This window comes from Maniola jurtina, chromosome 2, assembly GCF_905333055.1.
Source record: "Maniola jurtina chromosome 2, ilManJurt1.1, whole genome shotgun sequence".
NCBI lineage: Eukaryota > Metazoa > Arthropoda > Insecta > Lepidoptera > Nymphalidae > Maniola > Maniola jurtina.
This window is the reverse complement of record NC_060030.1, coordinates 7,576,895-7,592,145: the sequence shown is the minus strand read 5'-3', so window position 1 is coordinate 7,592,145 and position 15,251 is coordinate 7,576,895. Positions and strand designations below refer to the sequence as shown.

Below are 15,251 nucleotides of genomic sequence, written 5' to 3'. Positions count from 1 at the left end.
ATTATACTACCTTAACACAATCCAATGCCAATAACCATTAATTGCCTTATTTTGTAGTTTTAGTGATTTAGTCTTTTTCAAACCCTCATTGTATAGCGTGCAAAATTCGCGTCAATGCCCCACCTACGACGCGGCATTTACTTCGCGTGACCTATTTACGGAACGTTCGTTGACCTCTAGCGTCAGTCAGATGTTCTTTTTTTACAATATATTGTGAACTTTTAAAAAGTACAGAATTTTATTTAAAAAATCGTAGTTCTTTTATGGTATCTAAACATCAGTCTTCATTTTTGCTAGCGTTCTGGTTACATCCTGTATAGGCAATGAAAATTTATAACAGTCCTTCATTTCTAAGTTATATCCATGAAAATTGCTAGAAGAATTACTTTTTCTGGATTTTTGGAAATTCCAGGCCCATATCGATTTTCGAAAATCCCTTACGAGCGAAGCCGGGTGGATTAGCAAGTTAACTTATATTCATCTAATATCTATCTCAACGTATGCGTTATTCACGGAATTGGGTCTCCCGGATGATCTTCGGTCCGCGCATCATCGGTATTATCATCTTGTGTCGGTGCATATTCGATATTGGAATGTCGGGTCGTTGAATATCCTGTATTAAATTGGGGTAGTGATATACCAGTAGCCTCCTCGTCCAAACATCTGACCTTACCCAGTAGACGTTCATTTTCCTCTTTGAGAGCGACAATTATTTCTTCTCTCTCCTGTAATTAAGAATCAATATAATCCCTATATTTCACACAATAAACATTTCATTTTATTTCATTTATTTGCATAGATTGAGGAGTACAATAGATGTTATGCTTATGGGTACATTAACTACAAGCTGCCATGTAGTGGCATGCAGAATGACTTCTTATTGTAATTTTACAATATATAATTCATTCATTAACAAAATAAAATATTTAACTAACCCAAAAAAATAAAATCCATCAATTAAATAATAGCAATAATAAATATTAAAATGTAATAAAGATTCAACTTGTTTTGGCTAAACTATAGATATTCCCAAATCATTACTGACTGACTCAAAGGTATGTGAAGTCTGCCAATCCAAACTTGGCCAGCGTGGCAAGTTATGACCTAAACTTAAATGAGGAGACCCGTGCTCAGTAGCGGGCCGGTGATGGGTTGAACATGATGACTGACTGACTGTATCAACGTACAACTTAAATCGCTAAGTGCCGAAACGTGGGCGCGTAGGTTTTCGCCATAACGAAGAAAGGATTTTCAGGAATTCCAACTGAGCGAAGTAAGGGCAGGTCAGTTTCAGTTAGCCATGACATAAATGCGAACCTCAATTTTCTGTTTGAACTGCTCATCGAGTTTTTCCCGATCCTCGGTGACATGTTTAAGTTTGGCGCGCGCTGTGGTTGGCGGAATATAGCGCGCTGAAAGGCCGAGTATGGACTCCATTTGGAAGCACCGAGTCCTTGTTGACTTTAACTCAACTCTCAGGTTGTTTATCTCTCCTAGTAAAGTGCAGTTCTCCTAAAAACCAAAGCAGCAAATATTGATTACGTTTTTTTTTAATTGAATCTACAACGCTTTTTAGGTAATGGTACGTTTGTACTTAGATACACATTTTCTTCACTTTTTTATCTCATGAATGCTTACATCCATAATCTTCCTAATATCACTTTTGGAGCCACCCAGAGACTTTGCTAGTTGCCCTTTGAGTCCTGCCACTTGCTTTTCGAGGTGTTCCCGTTGTCGATTGAACTCTCTAATTGCCTCGTCTTCAGCTACTCGGCTGCGCAAAAAGTCGATATCTTCCACATATTTTTGAAACAGTGCCTGATAAAAAACGATTCATATTAAATTCTTGAATTTTGTATCAAACCCAGTCATACTGTGTGTCTCCATAAAAAATAAAAATAAATAAAATAAATACCTAAATGGTTAACTTTGACGTACAAGACCAGGCATATGAACAAACCACAAGACCTTTATCGTAACTCTGACGTAACTGAACGAAAATCAATGTCATGTGAGTCATTGAGTCTGAATAATTTAAGTTACCTAACTTAAATTATTATCAGAAGTCATGAAGAGGTCGGAGAAGATTCGAAACATTGCAATGGATATTCTGATTTTGTAATCGATATGTGGCTCTGGACTTCAATTGAAAGTCAATGTTGCTCTGGTGTTAGGACTTAAGCATAACCTACCTTCACGCTAAGTTTTAATTGCGTAGGATCTTGAAAGTTCGCGGTCATATTGTGTAAGTCGATTTTTATTTTTTTTAACGTATTTTTCAAAGTTAAGTTCCGATTTGCTTCATGCAGAAAATCTTTCTTAGCTGATGAAAGTTTTTCGTTCAACTGATTGATCTTGAGTTCTAAAACAGAAATATAGCATTGGTTGACCATCCGTTTACGCATAGAACTTCATCAAAAGTACCAAAATGCTGCTTGCATCTATCGATCATGTCTATCGATTTTTTTCGTTATATTATTTGCTAAATTATATAATATAACATGATATAAAATGAAATTATAAAGCCAGAAAATGTATCTACTATACTAACACAAGGTAATTAAATATTTAAAAACCAACCAACATACAAATTAATTTACTGTTTCATGCCATAATATTTAAACTACGTGACAAATGAATAATTTTAAAAGTAGGTATGTTACCTAATAGTCTACATTATCAAAAATATTACAATGCAGGGTTAAAAAAATTACAACTGAATATTAGATTACCGCGAAAAGCCTTTTGCTTTAGAAGAGTTTCTAAAGATTCTTCCAATTCTAGTATACGCAACTTTTTCACCTTAATGTCGCGTTCTAATGGATCAATCTGTAGTGAAAATTATTACAGAATCAGTAACAGCTGTAACTTTTTTGATGTGACTCTTAGATAAGCTACTTCTAAACTAAGTACTCAAACATATCTGCTGGTCAAGCGTCATACCGAGTTCATGTTTTATATTCAACAACTTAAGTTCTTCATTCTCCATATCATCTATTTGAACCTTCAACTCACGTATAGCCCGTTCTTTGGGTTCGATCTATTTATCATTAAATTGATCATTTACTCACATAAATTATTATCAATTTATCATTAAATTGATCATTTACTCACATAAATTATTATCAAAATGACTTCTGTATAAACAGGCCAAATATACTTACCTGGTTTTTTAATTCCGTTATTTTGAAGTTTAATACGAATTTATACTTTTCTAATTCTTGCTTTTTACGCTTTAGTTCATATATTCTCTTTTCTTTGTCTTGAATCGTGCCATCTCTTTCGGATATTTCTTTCTTTAGATCGGTTACATCTCGTTCCAGTGTGGAAATAACTTTTTGGAACTGTTTATGTTCAGCTACAAAAGGTTTCATAATTTAATTAAAGTTCCTCATAAATATTACGATATTATAAAATAAAATCTGATTACCAGATACCTTTAAGTTGTGATACTTGATGCTTAAATTCATCGATTTCTTTGTGTGCTGATATCAGCTTCTTTTTCATAAGACCCGTCTCTCCTTTCAATCTTACGTTAGCATCTTTTTCTTCTTTCAGCTGAACTTCGTATGCAGTTCTTATTTCTATAATTTCACGATCTGCATCTTCTTCTATAGAAGACTTGATCGTTTCGTGCTCTCTTTTTTCCATTTCCGCTTGCTCTTGTAACTATAAACATAACTATGGTTGTAGAATTATTTTCGTCGTCTGCAAATTATTAAGTACTTAACTTAACTTACCTCTTGAAGCAAGATGTCTTTTTCTTCCAGCTTTGCTTCAAACATGTCATTCAATTGTCTGAGGGCTTGTCTTTTGCTTTCTGCCAAGTCTTCTAATCTTTGCTCATATTCCTTCCTCATCCGAGCTGTTTTATCTTCTAAACTCTAAAATACCATGTTAGTTTGATTAATATTTATTAATTTTATCATCAAAGACTAACAAGTTTAATCCTTACCTGATACCTATCATATTCGCTTATAAGTCTGATGTTAAAATCTGCTTCTAAAGCCTGTAAAGTTCTTTCATGTCCAGATCTTAATTTTGCAATATCTTGTTGTATCATTCCTATCTCGTGAGTGTGCTCGTTTTCCATTTGCTAAAACATAAATAAAATATGATCATTATTAATCAGATATCTCCGATATCTGATTAACTCGCCGGTGACTGATGATCTCTCATCTTCGCCGTAGTTTCAACCGATAGAATTCACTCCTGCGCATAGGTCTCTTGCAAAAATCCCACGGATACGTTGCGTGTCCAGCGATTCACTTGAGATTGTCCGCCTACCCAGTGGGGTAGTCTTCTAAAGCTGCGTTTTACTTCTCCTCGGAACCCTAGTTCTTATTTAAATGATTACTCACTTATTTTCTAACAATTTCACCTCACCTCGTTCTTTTCTTTAAGTTCTTCAATAGCTGCGCAATAACCTTCATGCACTTCTTTTAATTTTTCGGCTTGCGTAGCTTCTGCTTGGCGAAGTTGATACGTGTGCTCAGTTTCTAGCTCACTCATCCTTGTACTCAGCAACTAAAATGTAATCAATCGTAATTTCATATTATATTGGTATATCTGTATTTGTATGTCTGTACCATTGTTATTATTATGTGGGTATAAAATGTTTCTTACATTAATACTATTAATTTTCTCTTTTAAATCCTTCTTGCTTATTAAAATCTCTTTAGAATATGCAAAATCTTTATCCAATGCAATAGCTCGTCCATCGGCATTAGTCAGTCTCCATATGCATATTGAAGAATCTTCGGCTACTGATACTAAAGTTTGATCGTCATATGACAAAGCGATGCCTATAACTTTTTTGTTATGCATATGAAATTCGTTAAAGATAGCCTTGTCCAGTAAAGGTAACTGAACTGCAGCAACTCCACCTTCGCCACCGGTAATAAATAGCATCAAATCCGAGCGAGATAACACGATTGTATCGAGAGCGCATCCAATCAATCCTAAATTTCTGCGGATAGAATTGGAGCCGATTTCCTTGATTTCTCCGTCGGTGCCCACGCCGTACGTGGTTTTCCCGTTGCTGAAAATAACATAATAAGTACATAGAAATAAGGAAACTTAATGACATTCTACAATATTATAATTCATGCCGATTTATTTTTGACCTAAAGGTTAAGGCCTTTGCCGATACATACGCTATTGTTCTCGGAGTAGGTAAATCAATCAGTGTACTAGTTTAGTGAAATAAAATGTTTTATTTATAACTTTTATGTAGGTAGGTACGTCAAGCATGTTGTAACTCGTGGCACCAAATAAAAAGTGTCCACTAGCACAAAACTTAACGCATCTCTGGCAAGTCACTTGCATTGTGTAAGCTTCGCAGCAAGTCAATTTCTGCAAGATTTTCTATTGGAAATTAACTTCCGCAATTTGACTTCTGCAAGTTTTATTGCTAGTGAACACTTACATACTTAGTAGACACACTATTTACTCACGTAAGTAGCTTATGTAATTAATCGACAGCAAATTTACTAAGGTAAATAACACTTATAAGAGTGTTTATATTACTAAATTTGTCATTAGTTAATCATGTATAAACTTACAGGTGTAAAGAAATGCTGAATTATGAAACTATATAAATGAGCTTACCTATTTACTGCACATGCGTTAAACTGGTTTGTTTTAAGTATAACTTCGCCAACTCTTTGTCCAGATGACATGTTCCATTCATATACGGCTCCCTCGGTACCACACGATACCAAAGTCAAATCATTGGCAGACCACGCTAAACTTGTTATCTGAAAAAAAAAATAGCATCACATGAACTGTAACAAATCGAAAAACACAAACATTTACATTTTAGTGTAGTTCGGTTGTCCTACAAAAATGTTATGCTATCCTTTTCTCTATGTTCTTTCAAATCCCATTCGATACAACAGCAAAAAAAATTTTTTGGATGTAACATCCGTCAGGCTAATTTTTTTCTTATAAAATGTAATCTAAGTCACCTGGACCATAAATAACGAATCGATTGACACCTCAATCATCAAAATCGGCTCAGTAGCTTAGGCGCTACAGTGGAACATACATAAATACAAACCTACATACATATACTGCTAAAGTCACAACCCTTTTGGCTTTGCCGTAGTCGGGTAAAAAGAAATAACGCTATGCTAAAGACCTGTCAATAAAGTTGAGAGATTGGTGCACAACCGAGTTAGCAGTTGGCACTATTATAATGCTAACGTAATATGTACTAACTTTTCCATTATGACCCTTCAGATTATAAACATTCTGGAAGGATACAGAAGAGAAAACTTGTATAATTTGACCATTAACAGCTGCAAAGAGATGCCCATTAGTACTAAATCTTGCGCGCTTGCAATTGCGAATCGGGAATTCTCGCATAACTTCAAAGTCGTCAATTAATACCACCATAAAACGTAACTTGTCTGAAAACCCCACGATAGCAAAAAGTCCTGCAATGATAAGAAAAATAGTTATTCGATAAAATATACTTCATAATCATTTTCAAAATAATTTAATGCTTGTTAAAATCTTACCAGTTGGATGTAAGGACACACAATGTATCTCCTCTTGATACAATTTAATCAATTCCACATCGTCGGTCATGTAATTCCATACCCTAATGCTTTTGTCTTCTTCGCCTGAAGTCATAAATATTGGTTTCCAAGCGCACATCGATAAGGAATTAATACGACCATAATGCATTGCGGGTCCGAGTTCTAAAAAGGCAATTTCTGGATTCTGAAAATTTCAAAGAAGTTTTACTTGATTTATTAACTTCTACAAAGCTGCTTGGCGCAGTGGCAAGCTGTGTGGTTGGAGGTCCCGGGTTTGATTCCCAATGGGAACAGTTTAAAAATTTCTAATTTGTCTCTGGTCTGGTCTGGTGGGAAGCTTTGGCCGCGGCTAGTTACTACTCTGCAAAGCTGCGCCGCAAAGCGATTTAACGTTCCGACTTCCGTTACGATGCCGTAAACATAGAAACCAATAAAGGATATGGGTGTAGTAAAAACTGCCATACATCTTCCAAGTTAGCCCGCTTCCATCTTAGACTGCATCGTCACTTAACACCAGGTGAGATCGCAGTCGAGGGCTAACTTGTAATAGAATAAAATAAATTAATAATAATGATTAATTACCTGAAGCATATGTTGTCCAAATAGTTTGACATAGTACAGTTGCTTTCTGAGAGTCGTTATGAGAAGTGTCTCCTGATTTGGATCTATCGTAATATGTTGGATAGCGTCAAGGGGTGACCATAGTGGATGTTCTCGAGTATGTCTTAAAAAGCAAAATACATACCGTTTAAAGTAAATCCTTAAAACTTTACTTTTTTTATTTATGTTTAAATCATTGCGCGAAGCAAGAGCTTTAGCTTTTAACTACACTTCTTCGTACTTTTCGTCATCGAATCTTGTATATTATACATCTATACTAATAAATAAAATTGGAGTGTCTGTCTGTAATTTCGAAATAACTACCGCATATTAAGGTCATATGGTTATTTGAACGATACTATAACTGAATCACACGTTTTTAAAATTTTTGTCTGTCTGTCTGTCTGTCTGTTTGAAAAGGCTAATCTTCGGAACGGTTGAACTGATTTTGACGGGATTTTCACAGACATGTAGAGAATTGACCAGGGAGTAACATAGGCTACTTTTTTAACCGACTTTCAAAAAGGGAGTTGTGTTTTTCTACCTATGTACACCGAAATTTCCGAGATTTCTGAACCGATTTGCGTCATTTCTTTTTTAATCGATAGAGGAACTTTGCGACATTGTTTCATAAAAAATTTGGAGTCAAAATCCTCAATCCTGATGCTGCAGGGGATCTGACCAATCCACGCGGGCGAAGCTGCGGGCATCAGCTAGTTTATAATAGATCCATACTAGTATACTTACTTGTATGACTTTTTCCAAATTCTATAAACATTCCTTTTACGCCAATGATGAGGTGTTTCTTTCTCAAACATATGAACATATCCTTGGCCACAAGCGTATGCAAATCCTGTAAGTATTTATCCCGTCAACCTAAATAGTCTGCTGTAATCTGCAGACTGATAATTAGAATTGAATGATAATAATTCATTAAAAAAATTACTAGGATAGATAAAGTGTGGCCAGCCAACACAAAAATGCCATCAAAATATCTTTGAAAAGCCAAATAAGATCAGACGCCTTACAGAAAAGTCAGTCCACAAGGAGGGACGTAGGATTTTAATGACACGAAGATAAAAAATAAACGTAGTAGGTATACCTTTAGAGAAATTCGTGAAATGTTCAACGGGGTAACTTTCGGCTTCAAGAATTCCTTGTTCGCTGCTAGTTCCGTCTCCGGTGGATGTACTGGTCTTTTCACCTTCTGCGGCCCTTTGTATTTTAAAATTAAATGTTAAAAATATTTTTAACCACCTTCAAAACGGAGGAGGTTCCTTCTCAATTCGTCAGAATTTTTTTTTATTGGATAACTAATCAGCTCTTTATTTGACTGCAATTTATCTTGGTGTATGGTATTTGGTAAGGGGCGATGCAATCTAACCTTACTTCCCATGGTGCGTGATTCTGCGGATTATCACGCACGGTCGATGATCGAGAACAGCCACGCACCGCGCACAAAGCTCGGACGACGATGTGTCTGCGCTACCACGGACGATGCTCTTATGCTATTCCGGTTCGTCGGTGCGGGCTGGTCCGCGTCTGTCCGCAATATCACGCACCGTGGGAAGCTGTCACATTTTTTTAATTCACTATAGGAACACGTTGGACCACGATCACACTTGATGGGTGTGGCCTAAAATGGGACGCATTTGCCTAAAAGGTGCCTAAGCCTATTCACTCTTGTTTCAAAGATATGGCCGAATTATAATTGGTAAGAAACGCTGATCTCGGATATAAGTATTCCAAACTCTTGCCATACGTATGAGGAATGATGACGCGAGGGAAGAAGACTAACTTGCAAGGGATTAGTCGGTAATTCTAAATCCTATACTAAGTCCTAATCAGTTTTTACGCGGCATCGAACTAACTCGGCTAAATCGCTTCAGGGCTTATTTTTAATTTTATACTGTTTACATAACAGAAAATACCGGAGCATTATTAAGTTGAGATTTTCTTAATATAATGAATAACCATCGAAATTCAATAAGACGACGAACATTTTTAAACTGAATATTTGTTAATCAATACTTGGTTAACATAACTTTCATGGAGTCATATGGCACCTTATCTAGAAAATCCGTATCTAGGGACCACTATCTTCCCAAGCATAGTAGCAATTAAAATTAAGTGTGTGTATGTGTGTGTGCGTCTGTTTGAGTTTGTGAGTGTGTGCGTGTGTGTCTGAGAGTGTGTCAGAGAAAATTTGTGAGTGAGGTGGGTGCGAGAGTGAGTGAAAATGTAAAACTTAATCTGGTTGAGTTAATTTTATGATTGGTAAGTAATAATATCTTACTCAACGTCAACTTTTTTGAGGGACATTTCTGTAACATCAAGAGCTTGAAATATGCAATTCTGTCGTAGTTCACCGTTTTCTACCATCATGATGACTCCGTTAGCCGTCCCGAACATGATCCGGTCGGGAGTCAACCACATGCAAGTAGTTATATTAATCTGAAAAATAAAACCTAAATAGGTAACCTAAGTATGCTTACATATTCATCATCATCATAATCGCCACATCACCGGCCCACTACTGAACACGGGTCTTCTATCGCTATGAGAAAGGGCTAGGCCATAGTCCTTCACGCGGACCAAATGCAGATTGACAGACTTCGCACACCTTTGAGGAGAACATTATGGAGAAATCTCAGGCGTACAGGTTTCCTCGCGTTGTTTTCCTACACCGTTAAATCAAGTGATATTTAATTTCTTAAAACATACCTAACTCTGAAAAGTTAGACGTGATGAACCCTTGATCTCCCGAATAGGAGGCTAACGTGACCTTTGAGAATATTGTGGAGAACTTTGTCGCATACAGGTTTCATCACGATGTTTTCCCTCACCGTTAAGGCAAGTGATAATGGCTTAAACGCATAGGTATTACTCCGAAAAGTTAGAAGTGCGTGGTCGGGGGTTCATCCTCCGAATAGGAGACCAGCCTCTGAACCTAGGCTATCACCACTCATCATCATCGTTCTTTCAATAACATTATAAGACCTAGTTATCAATGACTAAATTTTTTTGGAATACTCACATTTTCAGCCTTACACCAACCCCACTGTCGCCATACAGTTTCTGCAACGTTCATAATCCGGAAAGTATAGGGGCCTGTTATAACCACAAGAGTTGCATCCGAAGGATTACATTGCACCTAATATTAATAAAATTAATTAATAATTTAAAGGTACATTATAATAATAAAGTAGGTAGGTATAATGTCATAGAGATGATAAGTAGTAACAAATAATATGATTAGAAGTAGAAGTGGCTGATAACGATTACGATTCAAATGGTTTTTTTTTTTATTTCGTGACAAGTTAGCCCTTAACTGCGCTTCTCACCTGGTTGTAAGTGATGATGCAGTCTTAGATGGAAGCGGGTAAACTTGGAACTTGGAAGGGATATATGTATAGCAGTTTCATTAAACCCATTCCCTTTATCGGTCTGTGTGCGTGGTAGCGTCATGGTGCCGCAACGCTAAATTGCTTGGCGGTACGGCTTTGCCGGTAGGGTGGTGACTAGCCAGTAAGTCTCCCACCGAACTATACCAGAATCAATTTAGAAATAATTATGAATTACTACTACCAGGAATCGATAACGGACCTTCTGCTTATAAGACCACAGCGGTCATCGCTGCGCCAGTGAAGTTGTCAAATATGATATTATAAATGTTTTCTTACGCTTTCAACAGTTCCCTGGCCGCTAGGATTCTGAGCTTTAGCATGACTCTCAACTTTGCCTTTATCCCAGTTATAATAGTACAAATACCAGTCCGGTTCTCCAGTTATCGCCACTAAGTATTTCGAATCGAACGTAAATTGGACGCACGCAAACTCTCTGGCCGTTGAATTTTCAAATGGCACGGTTAATATTTTACGTCTCTTGTAAGTCGTCAGGTCGTATATCGTTATTATAGGCTTTTGACCCTCTTCTGCTATTTCGTTCAAAGCAAGCCAACGCCTAAAATATCACAGTCTTATTTTTATCGACTACAACCACTATCTACTCTACATAAAAATTCACCCCAATAGCATATGACTTTCTTACCCTCACTTTTGACTCTTAGGTTTTTTATCGTTTTATCAGGTGTTATGAGCATAAACTGAAGCGACGGCGGCGCAACGTGCTCTCTGTGGCACGGGGAAAACGAAAAGGCCAGATTCAGAGCTCCAGTCTGCCAGCCATCCAGTTACCGACTTGGGACAACATCGCTTAACGTTGTCACAACTAAACCACACCCCTCTATACCCCATCAAGCCTTTTAGGCTTTTCTACGACGCGACGGCTCAACTACATTGGCCCAACATGCGAATATGCGGCTTTAAAATTACCTGTTTGGCGCCAAAATTATTGACTTGATCGGCTTATGTTTGTCTTGGAGTCTGATAAACTTCTGTTTCTTCTGAATATGGTTGTGGATCACTATAACCCCGCCCGCTGGATAGATGATCTCAGAGTCGGTCACATAATGAGCGTTTTGTCTACGGGGCAATATTATAATGACCAATTAGTGATCGCCTAGTATATTCTATCTACTGTAATTATATTTATTGGCTTCAGAGATAAATCGTGAGTGAAGGTTAAAGTAGAAATGAGTCTTTTTGCTCATAGACGGGTGTTCGATCATACATCCTTCTCATATGAAACAGCGATGTTAATGTAAATCCATGTCTTTGATATCAAAAGACTTATTTATTCTTGAGAGGTAAGCAAGTATATAAAAGTTATTGATGTTAAGTACTCACTCAATATCCGTTCGTAATCCATAGAAAATTCTTGCAGATATATTAGGCGGTGTATTTGTAGCCATTCTTATTTGTGTTATTCAAAATACCTTGCAAGCACTAGCGAAGTAGAATAAGAAATGAACATAAAATTGTTTGAAATAAAAGTCAACAACAAAGACGTCTATTTCAGTTGTTATGACAACTATATAACAGCTGTAAACTATAGGTCATTTGAAGTCAGTGTTCGATTTTTTTTTTTTTGTACCAGAAAGTAGAAAGAAGAAAGTAAGTATAAATAAAAAGAAAGAAAAAGTGGACAGGGAAGCACTTATCTCTATAAGAGATCTCTACCAGTGACCCTTGGCAGTGCAAGAGGTTGTAAAGGGAGTAGACTAGGTACAGCAGATTTTCATAAGTTCACTGCAAAGGAGTAGGTATTATATATCTATCTAGACGAAATTGTGTACCTAAACCACCTAAACCTCTAAACCTATACAAATATGAAACAGGTGAAATAAATTGTAGGAGCTAAAATATTTTATAGGTAAAATAGCTCAGAGCCACCGAATTTCAAAGATGGCCCCTCATATAATTAGAAACAAACAGGTAAAATAAATTGTAGGAACCAAAATATTTTATTGATAGACCAGTTTAGCCGCTGAATTTCAAAGATGACCCTCAAACATAGTTAAACTAGAGGAGGCCTGCGACTTAGTCCGCGTGGCTTTAGGTTTTTAAAGATCCCGTGGGAACTCTTTGATTTTCCGGGATTTAAAGTAGCCTATGTCGGTCCCCGGGATATAAGCTAACCCTGTACCAAATTACGTCAGAATCTGTTAAACTGTTGGGCCGTGAAAAGGTAGCAGACAGACAGACAGACACACTTTTGCATTTATAATATTAGTATGGATATAACAAGACAAACAGTGTAACATTTAAGAAGGCAAAAATTACAACGTCAAATAAAATGCGCAACGTTTATTAGACTGAATCGCCATTTATGCCCACTCTACCTGATTGGTGCTCAATGTCATCTTTAGTGGAGCATCCTCTTTGCAATTCCGAGGTAACTTGCCGCTTCCTCTCTCTAGCGTCTGGGGCATTTCACGTCAAGCGGACAACCAAAAAAAAGTGAGGTCGTGAATTTTGTTTATACTCTGGTCAGTTATACTTCTAGTAGACGTGGATATATACACACAATGTTTTTTTCGTATGATGCTTTATTGCTGAGTTATGAGGTTTTAAAAATTTACTAAGAATGAAGTCCGTTATTTTTGGATGCTTATTATTTGTAACAATTCATTTGTAAAAAAAACTAAAAAGCATTGTTTATTATAGTTAAAAAGTTGAAATTTTGATTTCTTTTATCGAATTCTAAATTTAAATTTTTTAACGTATAGTAAACCGGAAGTGAACATTTCAAATCGATATTTGAGTAACTTGGCCAAAATAAAAATATTTTTTTTTTACCGTGAATTAAAGCTTACATGTACATATTCTTCACCAAAAAAAATTGTAACATGATATCTAATAGTTCAGGACTTAGAGCATATCGAATACATAGATATAACTATGAGCACTTTCTAAGCAGTCGGGTTTATGTACTAACATGCTAAAATACTACGCTATGAATAATTTTAGAGTGGTTTTATTAATTGAGATTGAAACAATATTAATTAAAATAGAGTGTTTTATTTTGTAACTAGCTGATGCCCGCGACTTCGTCCGCGTGGATTTAGGTTTTAAAAAATCCCGTGGGAAATCTGACTTGCCGGGATAAAAAGTAGCCTATGTTACTCTGCGTCCTTTCAAGTATCTTTATGCTAAAAATCAAGTTGATTGGTTGCTTAGTCAGGGCGAACAAATCCTGTGGGAACTTTTGATTTCCCAGGACAAAAGTGGTCTATCCGTAATAGTCCATCCCCGGGATACAACGTGTTTCTCTACCACGTAAAAACATTTATACGGATGATCCTTTATAAATTCCGAGGGATCATATAACCGACAGTTTCCAAATCCCACCAGCTTTAGTGATCGGGTCCCCTGCAGCATCAGGATTGAGGAGTTGGAATCCAAATTTTTTATGGAACAATGTCGCAAAGTTCCTTTATCGATTAAAAAAAAATCACTCAAATCGGTTCAGAAATCTCGGAGATATCGATGTACATAGGTAGAAAATCACAACTCCTCCATTTTTGAAAGTCGGTTAAAAAGTAGCCTATGTTACTCCCTGGCCAATCCTCTACTTGTCTGTGAAAATCCCGTCAGAATCGGTTCAGCCGTTCCGAAGATTAGCACGTTCAAACAGACAGACGGACAGACAGACAAAAATTTTAAAACGTGTGATTCAGTTATGGTATCGTTTAAATAACAATATGAGCTTAATATGTGGTAGTTATTTCGAAATTACAGACAGACACTCCAATTTTATTTATTAGTATATAGATTATATTTTATTTAAAAAATCTTTTATTTTTGTATATTTCATGTTAGAATGAATGAATAAATTATTCATAGCGTAGTATTTTAGCATGTTAGTACATAAACCCGACTGCTTAGAAAGTGCTCATAGTTATATCTATGTATTCGATATGCTCTAAGTCCTAAACTATTAGATATCATGTTACAATTTTTTTTGGTGAAGAATATGTACATGTAAGCTTTAATTCACGGTAAAAAAAAATATTTTTATTTTGGCCAAGTTACTCAAATATCGATTTGAAATGTTCACTTCCGGTTTACTATACGTTAAAAAATTTAAATTTAGAATTCGATAAAAAAAATAAAAATTTCAACTTTTTAACTATAATAAACAATGCTTTTTGGTTTTTTTTACAAATGAATTGTTACAAATAATAAGCATCCAAAAATAACGGACTTCATTCTTAGTAAATTTTTAAAACCTCATAACTCAGCAATAAAGCATCATACGAAAAAAACATTGTGTGTATATATCCACGTCTACTAGAAGTATAACTGACCAGAGTATAAACAAAATTCACGACCTCACTTTTTTTTGGTTGTCCGCTTGACGTGAAATGCCCCGTCTGCATCTCTTCAGCGCAATTCATAAAAAAATAGTCTTCTCTTCAAACTCGTATTCATACGAATTATTATCAGACGATTATACCCGACAATATTACTGATAACAAATTAGATACCTAAGTACTAATGGTGTATAAAAAAAACTGCACGTTCCAGACTCAATTCATTTAAATTCCTTTTTATATATTTTTTTTTGTCGTCTACATTGTTTTTATGTATAGGTGGTACCTATATTATAGCATATTTATTTGTATAAATATAAATTATTACAGGCCGAGGGAATAAAGTTAACCTTTATTCCCTCGGTCAATAATAATTTATTTGCAATTTA

The 15,251-nt window shown here is 35.9% G+C and overlaps 1 protein-coding gene across 3 annotated transcripts; it reads right to left on the bottom strand.

Annotated features, from left to right (window-relative positions):
- Nucleotides 1–201: 201 nt before the first annotated feature.
- On the bottom strand, nucleotides 202–12,076 carry LOC123869957 (cilia- and flagella-associated protein 57). Of its 3 annotated transcripts, none has more exons than XM_045913089.1 (22): nucleotides 11,894–12,076; nucleotides 11,480–11,629; nucleotides 10,829–11,108; nucleotides 10,183–10,299; nucleotides 9,442–9,599; nucleotides 8,248–8,360; nucleotides 7,893–7,998; nucleotides 7,128–7,269; nucleotides 6,525–6,729; nucleotides 6,223–6,440; nucleotides 5,611–5,759; nucleotides 4,627–5,041; nucleotides 4,387–4,527; nucleotides 3,956–4,096; nucleotides 3,741–3,884; nucleotides 3,438–3,669; nucleotides 3,165–3,358; nucleotides 2,944–3,040; nucleotides 2,193–2,362; nucleotides 1,639–1,818; nucleotides 1,318–1,512; nucleotides 202–725 (listed from the first exon to the last, which is right to left on the bottom strand). In XM_045913089.1, the coding sequence occupies exons 1-22, from the start codon at nucleotides 11,956–11,958 to the stop codon at nucleotides 510–512; spliced, it is 3,828 nt and encodes a 1,275-aa protein (XP_045769045.1). In that variant the 5' UTR covers nucleotides 11,959–12,076; the 3' UTR covers nucleotides 202–509. The 3 variants fall into 3 exon arrangements, with proteins under 3 accessions (XP_045769045.1, XP_045769035.1, XP_045769052.1); XM_045913079.1 differs by lacking the exon at nucleotides 2,944–3,040 and adding an exon at nucleotides 2,733–2,829; XM_045913096.1 differs by lacking the exons at nucleotides 202–725; nucleotides 1,318–1,512; nucleotides 1,639–1,818; nucleotides 2,944–3,040 and having other exon boundaries at nucleotides 2,205–2,362.
- Nucleotides 12,077–15,251: the final 3,175 nt, after the last annotated feature.

Coding starts and splice junctions, on each gene's coding strand:
- LOC123869957 (XM_045913089.1), bottom strand. CDS start 11,958: ATGGCTACAAATACACCGCCTAATATATCTGCAAGAATTTTCTATGGA. Junction 11,630..11,893: donor GGATTACGAACGGATATTGA/GTGAGTACTTAA, acceptor ATTGCCCCGTAG/ACAAAACGCTCATTATGTGA. Junction 7,270..7,892: donor ATTTGGAAAAAGTCATACAA/GTAAGTATACTA, acceptor TTGCTTTTTAAG/ACATACTCGAGAACATCCAC.